General features: G+C 38.1%; 1 protein-coding gene across 1 annotated transcript; it reads right to left on the reverse strand.

Annotated features, from left to right (window-relative positions):
* Nucleotides 1-1,190: 1,190 nt before the first annotated feature.
* On the reverse strand, nucleotides 1,191-2,123 carry LOC123949489 (olfactory receptor 4C11-like). The gene has a single exon (XM_046016992.1). The coding sequence runs from the start codon at nucleotides 2,121-2,123 to the stop codon at nucleotides 1,191-1,193; it is 933 nt and encodes a 310-aa protein (XP_045872948.1).
* Between the last annotated feature and the right edge of the window lie 15,144 nt (nucleotides 2,124-17,267).

Raw genomic sequence — 17,267 nt, forward strand, 5'->3', positions numbered from 1 at the left:
CACCATTCAATGGAAACTTGGGCTGTGTCCATAGTTTTTCTATTGCAGATAACGCTGGTATAAACATCATGGGCATGTACACTTTTGAATTAACACTCTTGTACTCTCTGAAATCAATGAGTTAAAAATTCATGAGAAAACCCCTCGAATGCACATATTCAAGGCATGGTTGCTAATCTGCTCCATTAACTATGAACACCAAAATTCTATTGGTAATTCTAACCTGTCAATCGCACTACCACTTCACTAGGAAAGAACAAACAGAGAAACAAAGTGGCTTCCTGATGCAAAAGCAGGTTCACTCTAACTCCATTAACTAGAGACATTCAAGTGAGTATTTCTGAATGCCTCTGGTAATTTCTCTTATTCCATTTATAAAACATAGAAGTTAGTGAAATAATATGCTTCCTCCCCTTTCAAAGTGGGTTCTACATTTCTGTACGTCAATCTGAGAAAATATGTTTTATCTATGGTGTATTTTAATTTATTATTTAGTTTTGATGACACACATTATTTTGCTTCTTTTCCTTTTAGAGTTGTACAATTTCCTTGTAGCTCCTATATACAAATAATACAACTTAGCTGATTATCTTGAAGCCATGTAATGCTACATTTAAAAAATCCCATACATAATGCTTCAATTAACCTGATAGTCAAAGGAAAAAATAAGGAGAACAGTAACAATAATTTATTATAAATAATAAATTATATATACCTTTTTGTTGACGGGTTCACCATTATGGGAATTTTTAAAATGAATGAATGATATAATAAAAATAATTCTTGAAACACAAAGTTATTTCCTTTGCTCTGATGTGTTCAAGAGAAAGCAGGATACCTTGTTAGAAATTTTCTATAGAGAGAATTACAAATCATAGAGAATATGCTCTTTTTTATTTATGAATACTCACTGTTTGAACAGTTGTGAGTTTATAAATATCTTTCTTATCATTAAGCCAGAGTGTAGACTGAAATGTGAGGAGTATTTCATATCAACAAAGTCAGAATTGAACTTTTAGGAGAGGTAAGAACCTCACTGTCATTACAAGGGAGGCTACAAGTTTGAGGGAAGAATTACAGAAAAAGTAAGGAAACCAGGTGCATTGTAATAGAGTATGATCGACAAGTGAAGATAGACACTATTATATTTGATATCCATACAGATTAAAGAATCAACCAAAACCCTCAATTCATCTCTTGCTTTCTGAGGTAGTTGTGATATGGCATAGCTTTCTCATGGCATTTTTCACTTCTGCATTCCTCAGTGTGTAGATGAATGGGTTGAGAAAAGGGGTCCCAATAGTATAAAATACGGACACCATCTTGTCCATGGGGAAAGTGGTTGGGGGATGTGCATATATGAATACACATGGACCAAAGAATAAGACTACTACGATAATGTGAGTAATGCAGGTGGAGAGAGCTTTTCTCCTCCCTTCTGCACTGTGGTTTCTCAGTGAATGCAAAATGACAATGTATGAAATCATCAGAATTGCAAAACTGCCAGCGCAAATGCTCCCACTGTTAGACACCCATTCTAGGTTGATCATATAGGTGTCCATGCATGCAAGTTTTAGCAAGGGCTGCAAATCACAGCAGTAATGATTAATCAAATTGGGCCCACAGAAGGGCAATTTCAAGGCCAGCATGATCTCAGTAAGGGAATGGATAAAAGCCCCTATCCATGCAACAATGATCAGGATTGTGCAAACCTGCCGTCTCATGATGGTTGGGTAATGTAAGGGCTTGCAGATGGCCACATAGCGATCAGCAGCCATGAGGATGAGCACAAAGATCTCCATGCATCCAAAGAAATGTAAGGCAAAGACTTGAATCATGCACTCTTTGTAAGTGATGGTTCTTTTTGCAAAGAGTGAATCCACAATTAGTCTGGGGGCTGTGGACATTGAGAAACAGGAATCAGCAAGGGACAAATGAAATAGGAAAAAGTACATGGGGCTCCGAAGTGTGCGGCTGGATTTGATGGTCACAATAATGAGCAAATTCCCTACCACAGTTCCTGAATAAAAAATGAAGAAGATTACAAATACCATCTTCTTTTTTATTGGATCTTGGGTCAATCCTAGCAGTATGAACTCAGTAACAGTGTTATTTTGCTCCATTATTTCAGTCCAAGTGTAGAAAATGCAGGTTAGAAATAATCTGCAAAGAAAGAAATATGAGGAAATGAATACTCCATTTGGAGATCAAATTCATATGCTTGTTCATGGAATAGCCACGTACCAATGGGCAATCCCTTATCTTCTGTGTTTTGTTTTCCCTTGAATAACACAGGGATTATAATATTTATTCACAATCTATTCTTCTGATTGCTTATGGAAAGAATGAAATAAATTAATAATGAGAAAGTACACAATTCTTCAGGCATAATAAACATTAACTTAATGAATTTATTACAATAGGGTATCTTTCTGAGCTGAATATCTTTCCTTATTTTACACCATGGACACATTAAGTTAGAATGTTGTGAAAAAGAGAGAACTCATGCATGATATATATAATGTGCTTTCATACTTTTTTGAACTTGATATATTCTTATAAAGTATCTTGTAGTAAATATACTGAAACTTCAATAAGTGACATGGAAACTTTTAATAGTTTTTTGTTTGTTTGTTTGTTTGTTTGTTTGTTTTTAATGAAATCTATGAGAGAGAGATTGAGACCGGGTGAGGGAAAGAGAGAAAAACAACAAGAGAGAAACAAGCAATATTTTAGCAGTGAATGTTCAATTTGTTTAGTCCATCACTAAGTTTATTTTGATCTGTTTCCTTGACTAAATTTATTTCCTTTTACTTTAACTCTCAATAATTTATAGTTGCTTATAGTTGTGAATTCAGCTTCTATCGTAACATTTTGTACTTTATAAATTAACCTATGTTGTCCAAAGTAGAATTCTTCACCAGTATTTTGATGGGTTTTTCAGCATATTTTCTTAAGACACAAGGAGAGACTGATTTTAAAATAAAAGATAAATAAGGGGGGCAACTGGGTGGCTCAGTGGGTTAAAGCCTCTGCCTTCAGCTCAGGTCATAATCCTAGGGTCCTGGGATTGAGCCCCACATCGGGCTCTCTGCTCACAGGGAGCCTGCTTCCACCTCTCTATCTGCCTGCCTCTCTGCTTACTTGTGATCTCTGCCTGTCAAATAAATAAATAAAATCTTTTAAAAAAAAGATAAAAGTCATTTATGGTTTGTCTCCCTCCCAATCCCATCTTGTTTCGTTTATTCTTCTCCTATCCCCCTAACCCCCCATGTTGCATCTCCATGTCCTCATATCAGGGAGATCATATGATAGTTGTCTTTCTCCGATTAACTTATTTCACTAAGCATGATACCCTCTAGTTCCATCCACGTCGTTGCAAATGGCAGGAACGACCACTTGGCAGTATCTAGTAACTACAGATAATATAGGATATTCATCCCTGCAATTCTACTTTTATATATGGTAAATATATTCCAGATGAACATGCAAATATGTAAGAAGAGACATTTACAATAATGTTTGAAGTTGCATTCATGAATTCTTACATACTAATGCCATGGAATACTATCAGCAGATGAAAACAATAAATTTAAATTGCAGATGATAACGTTTGTCATGGTGAGAGAATTAAATGTTAGAGTGATAGTATGTTCTTGTTTATGATTTATTCAGAAACCTAAGTAGTACTGTACCTTATTTATTATTAACTCTCTATCTGGGGTGGGGGGAGCTGGATGGCTCAGTTGGTTAAGCATCTGCCTTCAGCTTAGGTCATGATCGCAGGGTCCTGGGATCGAGTCCCGTGTGGGTCTCCCTACTTAGGTGGGAGCCTGCTTCTCCCCTGCTTGCCATGCCCCCTGCTTGTGCACCCTCTTTCTCTCTCTGACAAATGAATAAATAAATAAATAAAATCCAAAAAAATAAAATAAAGTAATAAATCTATATCTAGTGATGGTATAGAAACATGCATGAGAGTAATAAATCACCCATTCATGATTGGAGTTACATCTATGGAGAAAGGTGTGGAATTAGCATCAGAGAACTGTACATAGGGGCTTCAGCTGTAATGTTGTTGGGGTTTTTTTATGATTTTATTTTTAAGTAATCTCTACTCCCAACATAGGACTCAAACTCACAACCCCAAGATCAAGAGCTGCAGGCTCTACTGACTGAGCCAGCCAGGCACCTATTTCTATTTAAAACTGTAGGCACAAACATGGCAAATGTAATGACTTTAATAAAGTTACATAGAGGTAAAAAAAAAAGATAAATAAGGAACATTTGGCATATATCAAAATATTGTTTCAAATTTCATGTTATTTTAAGCACCAGGAATTTAGACAATGAGCTAAATAAACTGCAGGTCATAGCTGCTAAAATTTTACATATGACTCTTGGAACATATGGTCTTGTAAGTCCCAAGCCTTGACTTCAGTAAAAGATAGAAACAGGAATATAAAAATAGTTGCTTGGGGGAGTCAAGATGGCGGGGAAGTAGGAGGAGGCACCATTTCAACCTGTACCCTAAAGTGAGCTAATTACCTACCAAAGAACTCTGACCACCCATGAAATCAGCCTGAGATCAGAATTATACACGTCTGGATCTCTACAGGAGCAGAAGACACCAGTGGCAGGTAAAGCAGACTGGGAACGTCCCACTGATATCAGAAGATAAACAAAAGGGGGAGGGAGCCACCAGAGGTGACCGATTGGAAAGTAACACCCCAACACGAGAGTGCTCTGCATCTGGGGACCAGCATTAACTTGGAGTCTGGTTGAAAGCACTCAAAAAACAAACAGCAAAGGATCACGGGGAGTAATAGTGGGAACCTGGGCGGTTAGGGTCAGGGACCTAAGTCCCTGGGCCCAGGACAGCCTCCCCTGGCGCGGAGCCAGAGAGAGTGCGGCGGAGAAATCAGGTCTCCCTCCCTGAGCCACCAGTGCGCCTGAACACCAGCACGCCCAAGAACGAGTGGGGTCTGGCTCCCGTGAGGGGCTGGGAGCCTGGCCAGAGGGCAATCCTGAAACGCGCGCGTCCCACACCCTCCCTTGGGATACTTGCTCATAGGCGCTAGCCTGGAGCTCTGGCAGCCGGAAAAACCAGACATTCCCAGCCCGGGACAGCGGGAAAATCTCAGTGTGCGATCTCTGCTCTGAACCTCTCTGGCGGTCTGGAGCTGCCTAGATAGCCACCGCTGCCCTGGTTTTGGGTACAACGAGGAGCTCCTTCATCCCCAGGGACAGTGACTCAGAACTGACTCTGCCAGCAGCTTTTGCAAAACAGTCTGAGGCTTCTCTCTGAGAGGGAGGTTGGGGTGCTGTTTGCTCTCCTCTAAACCTCCAAAAACCATCAAAAGCTGTCAAGGCGAGAGAAAGCAGATGAAAGAACATAAAAACCCCCAGAAAACAAAAGGCTGAAAAAAACAGTTTCCTGAAAAAAAGAAGAGCTCACCCCGTTGAGGGGAGCGGGAGGACCTAACTCAGGGAACATCATTGTCTGAAAACCCACGTGGCAGGCCCCTCCCCCAGAAAACCAACCAGGAAGGAAGAAAAAAAAAAAAAAAGACTACAAGAGAACAATCACCACTACTTCATAAATACAAATTTTATTTTTAACTCTTTACCAATATTCTGGTTCTTTTTTTTTATACATACAGATAATTTTTTAACCTATTTACCATCACACTGAGATGTCCAGTACATCAAATTCTTTAATAACCTTTTAACCTGAACTTTTTGATACATATACCCGTGTTTTTCTTTTGTTTTTCTATTTTTTTAATTCTTTTTAATTTTAACTTAGTTTAGTCTAGTTTATTCTTTTTTAATTTTTATTTTCTACTATACATATAGAGTTAAACTTCAAGGTAATCCCCTTTCCCCAATCAATGCTACCCCTATAGGCAAACCAGTTTCTAATCCCCCTACAACTTAAGAAAGTTGAGTCCCTTAACAAAAACATCAAGATACCTTTAGGAAGAATCAAAATAACCTTCCTCACCCACACTGAGAATCTATAACCATTCTCCCAATTTTCCTTCTGTCAGTGTTTCTGTGAATTTGTGTTTGTCCTGATAATATATAAACCTTATACTTGGGGTTCTTTCTGATGAGGTTCTTCTCATTTTTTTTGCTTATATATACATATTTTTTTTCTCTTGTCATATACTTTTATCACTCTTTTTGTCTGTCTGTTTTTGTTTGTATACTCCACAAATCTTACCTTGTGGCCCATTTGGACTGAGCCTTCTCTTTTATCTTCCCTTTTTTTCCTCTCTCTCTCTTTTTTTTTTCCTTTTTTCTTTCCCCCTTTTTTTTCTTTCTTCCTCTCTATTTCTTTTTCTTTTCTTTTTTCTCTCATTTGGGTGGGGAATCCTGATTGCACAGAAGCATTCCAGGGTGCACATTGACTGCACCACAATTGATAAGTCCAGCTGCATCTGTTTAGTCATCTCTTACCAAAATGACTAGGAGGAGGAATACCCAACAGAAGAAAAATACAGAGGATGGGCCTTCTGCAACAGAGCTAATGGCTATTGACATAGACAATATGTCAGAAAAGGAATTCAGACTAACAATTATCCAGGCAATAGCTAGGTTGGAGAAAGCCATGGATGACCAAACAGAATTGATTAGGGCAGAACTAAAAGCCACCAGGGATGATGTTCACAATGTTAGGGCAGAACTGAAAGCCACCAGGGATGATGTTCAAAATGCTCTCAATGAGTTCCAATCCAATCTAAATTCTCTAAAAGCTAGGGTAACTGAGACAGAAGATAGAATTAGTGATCTGGAGGACAAACAGATAGAGAGAAAGGATCAGAAGGAAGCCTGGAACAAACAGCTCAGAAGCCACGAAAACAGAATCAGGGAAATAAACGATGCCATGAAACGTTCCAACGTCAGAAATATTGGAATCCCTGAAGGGGAAGAAAAAGAAAGAAGTCTAGAAGATATAGTGGAAGAAGTTGTCTATGAAAATTTTCCCAATCTCACGAATGGAAACAACGTTCATGTACTAGAGGCAGAATGATTTCCTCCCAAGATTTTAGATTCTCGAAAGTCCTCACGGCACCTTATCGTTAGAATGGGGAATTTTGTTTCAAGAGAGACCCTCTTAAAAGCAGCTAGGACAAAGAAGCTTCTTACATAGAGAGGAAAGCCCATTAGAATAACGTCAGACCTTTCCACAGAGACCTGGCAAGCCAGGAAGGGCTGGCAAAATATATTCAGAGTACTACATGAGAAGAACATGCAACCAAGAATACTTTATCCAGCAAGACTGACATTTAAAATGGATGGAGAGATAAAGAGTTTCCAAGACCGGCAAGGCTTAAAAGACTATGCAACTACCAAGCCGACACTGCAGGAAATATTAAGGGGGGTCCTATAAGAGAGAAAAAATCCTAAGAATATCATTGAACAGAAATATAGAAACAATCTATAGACAGAAAGACTTCAAAGGCAACACGATGTCAATGAAAACCTATCTCTCAATAATCACTCTCAATGTGAATGGCCTAAATGCGCCCATAAAACGACACAGGGTTGCAGATTGGATAAAACGACAGGACCCATCCATATGTTGTCTACAAGAGACCCATTTTGAACCTAAGGATACACCCAGACTGAAAGTGAAGGGATGGAGAAGCATCTTTCATGCCAATGGGCCTCAAAAGAAGGCCGGAGTAGCGATTCTCATATCAGATAAATTAGATTTTAAACTAAAGACTGTCGTCAGAGATACAGAAGGACACTACATAATTCTTAAAGGGACTATCTGCCAAGACGATCTAACAATTGTGAATATCTATGCCCCCAATATGAGAGCACCCAATTACATAAGAAAACTATTGATCAAGATAAAGAGTCATATTGATACGAATACAATAATAGTAGGAGATCTTAATACGCCTCTCTCAGAAATAGACAGATCATCGAAGCTGAAAATTAATATTGAAATAAGAGCATTGAATGAAATATTGGACCAGATGGACCTCATCGACGTATACAGAACATTCCACCCTAAAACAACAGAATATTCATTCTTCTCAAGTGCACATGGAACCTTCTCCAGAATAGACCACATACTGGGTCACAAAACAGGACTCAACCGATACCAAAAGACTGACATTATTCCCTGCATATTCTCCGATCACAATGCTTTGAAACTGGAGCTCAATCACAAGGAAAAGTTCAGAAGGAACTCAAACACCTGGAAGCTAAATACCACCTTGCTTAAGAATGCTTGGATCAACCAGGAGATCAAAGACGAACTTAAACAATTCATGGAAACCAATGAGAATGAAGACACCTCGGTCCAAAACCTATGGGATACAGCAAAGGTGGTTCTAAGGGGGAAATACATAGCCATCCAAGCCTCCCTCAAAAACATTGAAAAATCCAGAATACACCAGCTGTCTCTACACCTTAAAGAACTGGAGAATCAACAACAAATCAAACCAACTCCACATGCAAGAAGGGAAATAATCAAGATTAGAGCAGAGATCAATGAGGTAGAAACGAGAGATACAGTAGAACATATCAATGAAACTAGAAGCTGGTTTTTTGAAAGAATCAATAAGATCGATAAACCATTGGCCACACTAATCCAAAAGAAAAGAGAGAAAGCCCAAATTAATAAAATTATGAATGAAAAGGGAGAGATCACAACTAACACCAAGGAAATAGACAATCATCAGAAATTATTACCAACAGTTATATGCCAATAAGCTAAGCAACCTAGATGAAATGGATGCATTCCTGGAAAGCTACAAACTCCCAAAATTGAACCAGGAAGAAATTGACAACCTGAATAGACCGATATCTAGTAATGAGATTGAAGCAGTGATCAACAACCTCCCAAAAAACAAGAGCCCAGGACCTGACGGATTCCCTGGGGAATTCTACCAAACTTTCAAAGAAGAAATAACACCAATTCTCCTGAAGCTGTTCCAAAAAATTGAAGCAGAAGGAAAACTTCCAGACTCTTTTTATGAAGCCAGCATTACCCTGATCCCCAAACCAGGCAAAGACCTTACCAAAAAGGAGTATTTCAGACCAATATCACTGATGAATATGGATGCAAAGATTCTCAACAAGATCCTAGCAAACAGGATCCAGCAGCACATTCAAAAGATTATCCACCATGACCAGGTGGGATTCATCCCTGTGTTGCAAGGTTGGTTCAACATTCGCAAATCAATCAGTGTGATAGAACACATCAATAAGAGAAGAGAGAAGAACCACATGGTCCTCTCAATTGATGCAGAAAAAGCATTTGACAAAATCCAGCATCCGTTCCTGATGAAAACGCTTCAAAGTATAGGGATAGAGGAAACATTCCTGAACTTCATAAAATCTATCTATGAAAGACCCACAGCAAATATCATCCTCAACGGGAAAAAGCTTGCAGACTTCCCGTTGAGATCAGGAACACGACAAGGATGCCCACTCTCACCACTCCTGTTCAACATAGTATTAGAAGTTCTAGCAATGGCAATCAGACAACAAAGAGAAATAAAAGGTATCCAAATTGGCAAGGAAGAAGTCAAACTCTCTCTCTTCGCAGATGACATGATTCTTTATATGGAAAACCCCAAGACTCCACCCCCAAACTACTAGAACTCATACAGCAATTCAGTAACGTGGCAGGATACAAAGTCAATGTACAGAAATCAGTGGCTTTCTTATACACTAACAATGAAAATACAGAAAGGGAAATTAGAGAATTGATTCCATTTACTATAGCACCAAGAACCATAAGATACCTGGGCATAAACCTAACCAAAGAAGTAAAGGACCTATACTCGAGGAACTACAGAACACTCATGAAATAAATTGAAGAAGACACAAAAAGATGGAAGACTGTTCCATGCTCTTGGAATGGAAGAATAAACATTGTTAAAATGTCTATACTGCCTAGAGCAATCTATACTTTTAATGTCATTCTGATCAAAATTCCACCGATATTTTTCAAAGAGCTGGAGCAAATAATCCTAAAATTTGTATGGAGCCAGAAGAGACCACGAATTGCTAAGGAAATGTTGAAAAACAAAAACAAAACTGGCGGCATCACGTTACCCGATTTCAAGCTTTACTACAAAGCTGTGATCACCAAGACAGCGTGGTACTGGCATAAAAACAGACACATAGACCAATGGAACAGAGTGGAGAGCCCAGATATGGACCCTCAACTCTATGGTGAAATAATCTTCGACAAAACAGGAAAAAATATTCAATGGAAAAAAGACAGTCTCTTCAATAAATGGTGCTGGGAAAACTGGACAGCGATATGTAGAAGAATGAAACTCGACCATTCTCTTACACCGTACACAAAGATAAACTCGAAATGGATAAAAGACCTCAACGTGAGACAGGAATCTATCAGAATCCTAGAGGAGAACATAGGGAGTAACCTCTTCAATATCAGCCACAGCAACTTCTTTCAAGATATGTCTCCAAGGACCAAGGAAACAAAAGCGAAAATGAACTTTTGGGACTTCATCAAGATCAAAAGCTTCTGCACAGCAAAGGAAACAGTCAACAAAACAAAGAGGCAACCCACAGAATGGGAAAAGATATTTGCAAATGACAGTACAGACAAAAGGTTGATATCCAGGATCTATAAAGAACTTCTCAAACTCAACACACACAAAACAGATAATCATATCAAAAAATGGGCAGAAGATATGAACAGACACTTCTCCAACGAAGACATACAAATGGCTATCAGACACATGAAAAAATGTTCATCATCACTAGCCATCAGGGAGATTCAAATTAAAACAACATTGAGATACCACCTAACACCAGTTAGAATGGCCAAAATTAGCAAGGAAACAACGTGTGTTGGAGAGGATGTGGAGAAAGGGGAACCCTCTTACACTCTTGGTGGGAATGCAAGTTAGTGCAGCCACTTTGGAGAACAGTGTGGAGATTCCTGAAGAAATTAAGAATAGAGCTTCCCTATGACCCTGCAATTGCACTGCTGGGTATTTACCCCAAAGATACAGATGTAGTGAAAAGAAGGGCCATTTGTACCCCAATGTTTATCGCAGCAATGGCTACGGTCGCCAAACTGTGGAAAGAACCAAGATGCCCTTCAACGGATGAATGGATAAGGAAGATGTGGTCCATATACACAATGGAGTATTATGCCTCCATCAGAAAGGACGAATACCCAACTTTTGTAGCAACATGGACGGGACTGGAAGAAATTATGCTGAGCGAAATAAGTCAAGCAGAGAGAGTCAAGTATCATATGGTCTCACTTATTTGTGGAGCATAACAAATAACATGGAGGACATGGGGAGATGGAGAGGAGAGGGAGTTGAGGGAAACTGGAAGGGGAGATGAACCATGAGAGTCTATGGACTCTGAAAAACAACCAGAGGGTTATGAAGGGGCGGCGGGGGGGTGGGGGGGTGGGAGGTTGAGGAACCAGGTGGTGGGTAATAGGGAGGGCACGTACTGCATGGAGCACTGGGTGTGATGCCAAAACAATGAACACTGTTATGCTGTAAATAAACAAATAAAAATAAATAAATTTAAAAAAAAAAGATAGAAACAGGAAAGGAATGAATATTCATTTATATATACCAAACTGGAAAAATCCTTTTCTGTCTTCATCACATATATTTCCCATATAATAGAAAAATTAAGTGTATATTTGCCAAGGCATTTAAGTATATTTACAACATGTATTGCAGACAAAATCCTAATTTTCTCAAATATAAATGGATCTCAAGATTGATAACACAATCCATATGGTGCCTAGGTAGCTCAGCCGGTTAAATATTCAACTCCTGATTTCTACTTAGGTCATGATCTCAGGGTTTTGGAATCCAGCCCTATGCTAGGTTCTGAGCTGGGGATGGAGCTTGTTTAAGATTCTGTCTCTCCCTCTATCCCTTCCCCTGCTTTTGTGTTCTCTCTCTCTCTAAATAAATCACAAAAATTAAAAAAAAAAAAGAAAACAGTTAAAATGAAAATGGGCAAAAGAACTCATCTCAAAGGAACTCTTCTTATTAGAAATAATGTGAAAAGATTATCAATTTCTTTCATAGAAAAATACATTCCATTCAAATCCAATTATTTATCTTTTCATCTAGATTAATAAAATGATAGTGTTGATAAATGTCTCTTAACAAACAGTTCTGAAAATGATGTTGGACACAATTGATTCCACTCATTCTTGGGAGGAGTTTAATGTGATACAATCCCTACTGGAATGATTTTTAGCATTGATGATATTTCAAAGTCACATAATGTCACATAATGTCTAGTGTATGCATTTTCTGCAAATAATCTCACTCATAGGCAGGAAGATCATCACAGAAATTCTTTCTATGTTGAGCAAAGTTAAGAAACAACTTCAATGCCCACCAAAAGGAAGCTAAATGATTCAGGGATGGTATTTTAGGGAATCATCAAACAAAGGGAAGTGGATATATCTACAATTATTTCTAAAATATGTTGTAAAATGGCAGAGTTCATGACTGTCTGTTGAAGATAGTAATATTTTTATTGACAGCAGAATAATATCACACACACACACACACACACAGAGTCATATCAATTAATTGTATTTATGAGAGTATTTAGATAGCATATGTGTGGCTTCAGGGTGGGGAAATTGTTTTCTTGGAATCAAAGTTAGGAGGATTACTTACCTTTTATAATAGTCCCATTAGTAGTTAAAAATCTGTCATAATGGTGCTGGAACAAAATAAAGCCTTTTAAAGACCTTCTCTTAGCAGTTGGTTTATTACTGCCTTTGGCATATTACTGGCACATAACAACTGTATTCTGACACAGGCTGCAGAAACAGCAAAATTTCTAGGGTTAGAGTAAGATTTAAATGTCTGTGTAAGAGGGTAAGTCACTGTAGAGCCAGTTCTGGACTCAGGGGTCTTTACTACATCATGCCCCCACCACACTGCCATTCACTTCATGTTCCCCTACACTCTTAGGAGTTTGCCAAATATGCTCTTTGTCCAACTCTCCAGCAAACAGGAGTGAAAACCTGTCTGTGGATTCTAACAATTAAGTATTATAAAGTGATGTCTGTCTGTCCATTCATCCATACATCTACTTTCAATTTACTACCTTTCTATCATCTGTCTATTTACCTATCACATATCTATCAATCAATCTATTTATCATCTATTACCTATCATCTATCTTACAAAGATACAGACTGAAAGATTTGTATAACTCAAATAAGAATAGATATGAGTGGCATACATCCTAAAGAAGCAACATAAGGAAGGTAATATGTATCTGTTCACTGCTGAATTCAAGCATCTAGAAAAATGTACATATTTAATAATAAGTATTCATAAAGCAAATGAAAGTATTAAGAGAATCTCCTATTGATAAATCCAAAAGTATTCAGTCCTTCAAAACTTTGTTACCGCTGAAAAGGGAAGCCTACTACAAGTAAAATCATCATCTCCATGGAGCATCCTGGAACACTGGACTAGATACAATTTTCATTTGTCTCTCTCTCTACCAGGAGCTACTGTGTATTTCCTTTATTCTGTCTTCTCAGTTTAGATTGTCAAGCACTTGTAGAAAATTACCTAAACTGTCTGTCTGTCCACAAATGCCTTTTATGTGTTAAGTGCACACTTGGTATAGATCAGATGAATTATCTCTGAGTATTAAATACAACTAAGTTAATCCCCAGCACAAACTCACCAGTTGTGTTAAGAGCTTATGCAAAGGGTAGGATATTCAGTTATTCTCTTTTCTTCTCAATGTAATTCGGTCACTCTTTATTCCAATGAGAATAAAAAATATCCTTCTAAAATTCTGTCTGATCTCTTTTGATGTCACTGAAGCTCAGGTTCTCACCTGCATGCCAGAAGACAAAGTTGGTCCAGGATTCTTCTCACAATTTCTGATATCGACTCTCATTTGTAATTTTGAAAGGGAAATATTTGTCTGTTGCCACTCCTACAGCAGTACTTAAACATGAGTGATGCAAAATATAGGAGTCTGGGGAGGTCATTCCCTAAAGTGTTCCTTCCCTTTTAATTAAACCACATGAGATACCACCTCACACCAGTCAGAATGGCTAATATTAACAAGTAAGGAAATGACAGATGCTGGTGAGGATGTGGAGAAAGGGGAACCCTCCTACACTGTTGGTGGGAATACAAGCTGGTGCAACCACTCTGGAAAACAGCATGGAGGTTCTCCAAAAAGTTGAAAATAGAGCTATCCTATGACCTAGCAATTGCACTACGGGGTATTTACCCTGAAGGTACAAATGTAGTGATCCAAAGAGGCACATGTACCTGAAAATTTTTAGCAGCAAATTACCACAATAGCCAAACAATGGAAAGAACCTAGATGTCCATCAGTAGATGAATGGATAAAGAAGAAGTGGTATGTATATACAATGGAATACCATGCAACCATCAAAAGAAATGAAATCTTGCCATTTGCAACAACATGGAATGGAAATAGAGGGTACTATGCTTAATGTAATAAGTCAATCAGAGAAAGAGAATTATCATATAATCTCTCTGATATGAGGAAGTTGAGAGCCAAAGTGGGAGATTTGGGGGGTCAGAAAAGAATAAATGAAACAAGATGGGATTGGGAGGGAGACAAAACATAAGAGACTCTTAATCTCACAAAACAAACTGATGGTTGCTGGGAGAGGGGGGTAGGGAGAGGGTGGGGGGATATGGACATTTGGGAAGGTATGTGATGTTAAATTAAGTGTGTAAAACTGGTGATTCACAACCTGTACCCCGGGGGCTAATAATACATCATATGTTAATAAAAAATAAAAAATAAATAAAAATATTAAATAACTGTATCACAGTGACTTGGATCTCTTTCCTTATTAAAATTTTAAATGATCAAGATCATATTTGAAAATTCAGTTTTTATCATTCATACAGAATGGCTCATAGAAATTCTATTATTGGGAAATAAATGGCATGTGACATATGAAAAGGCCATCTGTTTCTAATCTGCAAAATGGTGCCATATAAACTACACCCAGGACATCTGCTTCAGCACCCAAGTGCAGAGCACAGTGCTGTCCAATAAAGACAAAATTTTTATGTGTTGCTAGAGTAGTCCATGTTCCAGGTGATTGAGGAGCATAGGACAAAGCCCCCACTAGTGCTGAGAGGTGTAAGTGAGGAACAAATTTTTGAGTCAGGAGAACCTGACTGGTCCAGCTCCAACTAAACAGCCCCAAAGGTCTGTCATCATAAAAATCAGGTATTTTTTGCTTTTTGAGTATTGCCATTTATTACCACATTGATGGATCATTATGGGAATTATGCTAGTAAGTCAAACAGGAAGACAGACACTGTATCATCTGATTAGCATGGGGAATCTTAAATAATAATTGTTTTTGAAAATGAATTTATAAATAGAGAGATCATACTGGTGGTTGCCACAGTGGGGGACAGGAAGGGTGGATGAAATAGGTGAAGGTGGTCAACGGAAGAAATTTTCAGTTATAAAGTAAACAAATATTACCTGATGGGAATGTAATAATGTCCTGGAGATTGTAGTTAATAATATTATATTCTTTATCTCAACATTACAGAGTAGCTCTTGAAAATTTTCATCATAAGAAAAACATGTAACTATGTGTTGTGATGGGTGCTAACTAGATTTTTATGGTCTTCATTTGGAAATATATTCCATATCGAATCATTAGGATGAACACCTAAATCCACCAATACTGTTATATGATAATTATATCTTACAGAAAAAATAAAGAAGTGGAGTCTATCTCTTTATGCGTTTATCTTGGTAAAACTTGTGACACAACTACATGTAACCTTTAGCCACATGAACAGAAGATGGGAAAAGTGATGTTGTATAATCCCTAAAGGCTGGCTTGAGAGGTCTTTAAACTTGTTTTGTGAAACATTCCTGTCCTGTAACAAACAGTGGTGTGATAGTGCCCAATCTACACTCCTGAAGAAACTGTGAGAACTGCCATACCTGAGCCAATTATCAGATGTATATATAAGGCCATCTTGGACCATGCACTCCATTCAGACTCCATTCATAATACTGAGCATGTTTCCAGGTGAAAGCAGAAGAAGGAACACTCCGCTGAATCCAACCTACATTGTAGAAGCATAATCAAATAAATTGCTTTTATTTTAAGTTTTCAGGTTTTGGTTTGCAATTTAAAACTAGTAATTCGGGGTCAGGTTGGGGGGGATGGCGATTGGGTTGCTCAGTCAGATAAGCATCTGTCTTAGGCTCAGGTCATGATCTCAGGGTCCATCTAGGGCTCTCCACTTTGCAGGGAGTCTGCTTCTCCCTCTCATACTCACTCTGCACACACACGCACACACTCTCTCTGTCAAATAAATAAATAACAATCTTTAAAAAAAGAAAAAGAAAAACTATTAATTTGGAAATTCGATTTGTGGTTTTAAGCCACTAATATTTTGCTTAGTGTCATTTCCTATATATATATATATATATATATATATATATATAACAGTATATATAGCAGTAGGTAATTAACACAAATACTATGTTCACACAAAGAAGAAAGTAGAAGATAAACATTATGATGTTTCAGAGAACAGTCACATGGGCAGAAAGTGATGTGGCCTAAGAGATGCAGAGATTCCCTCAATCAAAAAAAGTAGAGTTTTGTATTCATATCTCCTACTAGTAGGAAAGAAACATAGTATTTCATGGGCCTCTAAATTTGGGAAGTAACATACTGTATCTGAGAGCACTGTTCAAAATCTTTCTTTTTTTCTTTTTTAATGTTAACTGTAAAGATGACTAGTTTTCAGGAGGATCCATCGACCAAAGCAAAGAAGAAAAGAGTCAAATCTGTTTGCAGTGAAGGTGAACATCACCTGACCAATCAAGCAAAGGAGAGCTAACATCTAAGTGTGAGGCAAATCAAGCAAGACGCTCAGATTTTTTTATGTCACCCACATTCCTCCACTTCTCTTGCTTGTAGCCCGAGATGTCTTAGCAATGTCCTGCATTTCATCATGATACTATTCTCCATCTTTGGTCACTCATGGGCCTGACTTGGCAAGACTTTGGCTCATATTCTTGGGGACACTTCTGAAATCCTACCAAGAGATATTGCCTATTGTTACTGAGGTAGTGGATGCTGTGTGACATGACTGGGACATAATATGCACAAAGGCTTTCCCATCAAGTTTGCTTTCTGCTTGGAATGTCCCTGCTGCTCATTTGGACTCCATATTTTTCTACAACTCTAGAAAGAATCCAATAAC

The sequence above is a fragment of the Meles meles genome, chromosome 8 (assembly GCF_922984935.1).
Source record: "Meles meles chromosome 8, mMelMel3.1 paternal haplotype, whole genome shotgun sequence".
In the NCBI taxonomy this organism is placed as follows: domain Eukaryota; kingdom Metazoa; phylum Chordata; class Mammalia; order Carnivora; family Mustelidae; genus Meles; species Meles meles.

Excerpts from the sequence above, each read along its gene's own strand:
- LOC123949489 (XM_046016992.1), bottom strand. The coding sequence starts at position 2,123 with ATGGAGCAAAATAACACTGTTACTGAGTTCATACTGCTAGGATTGACC.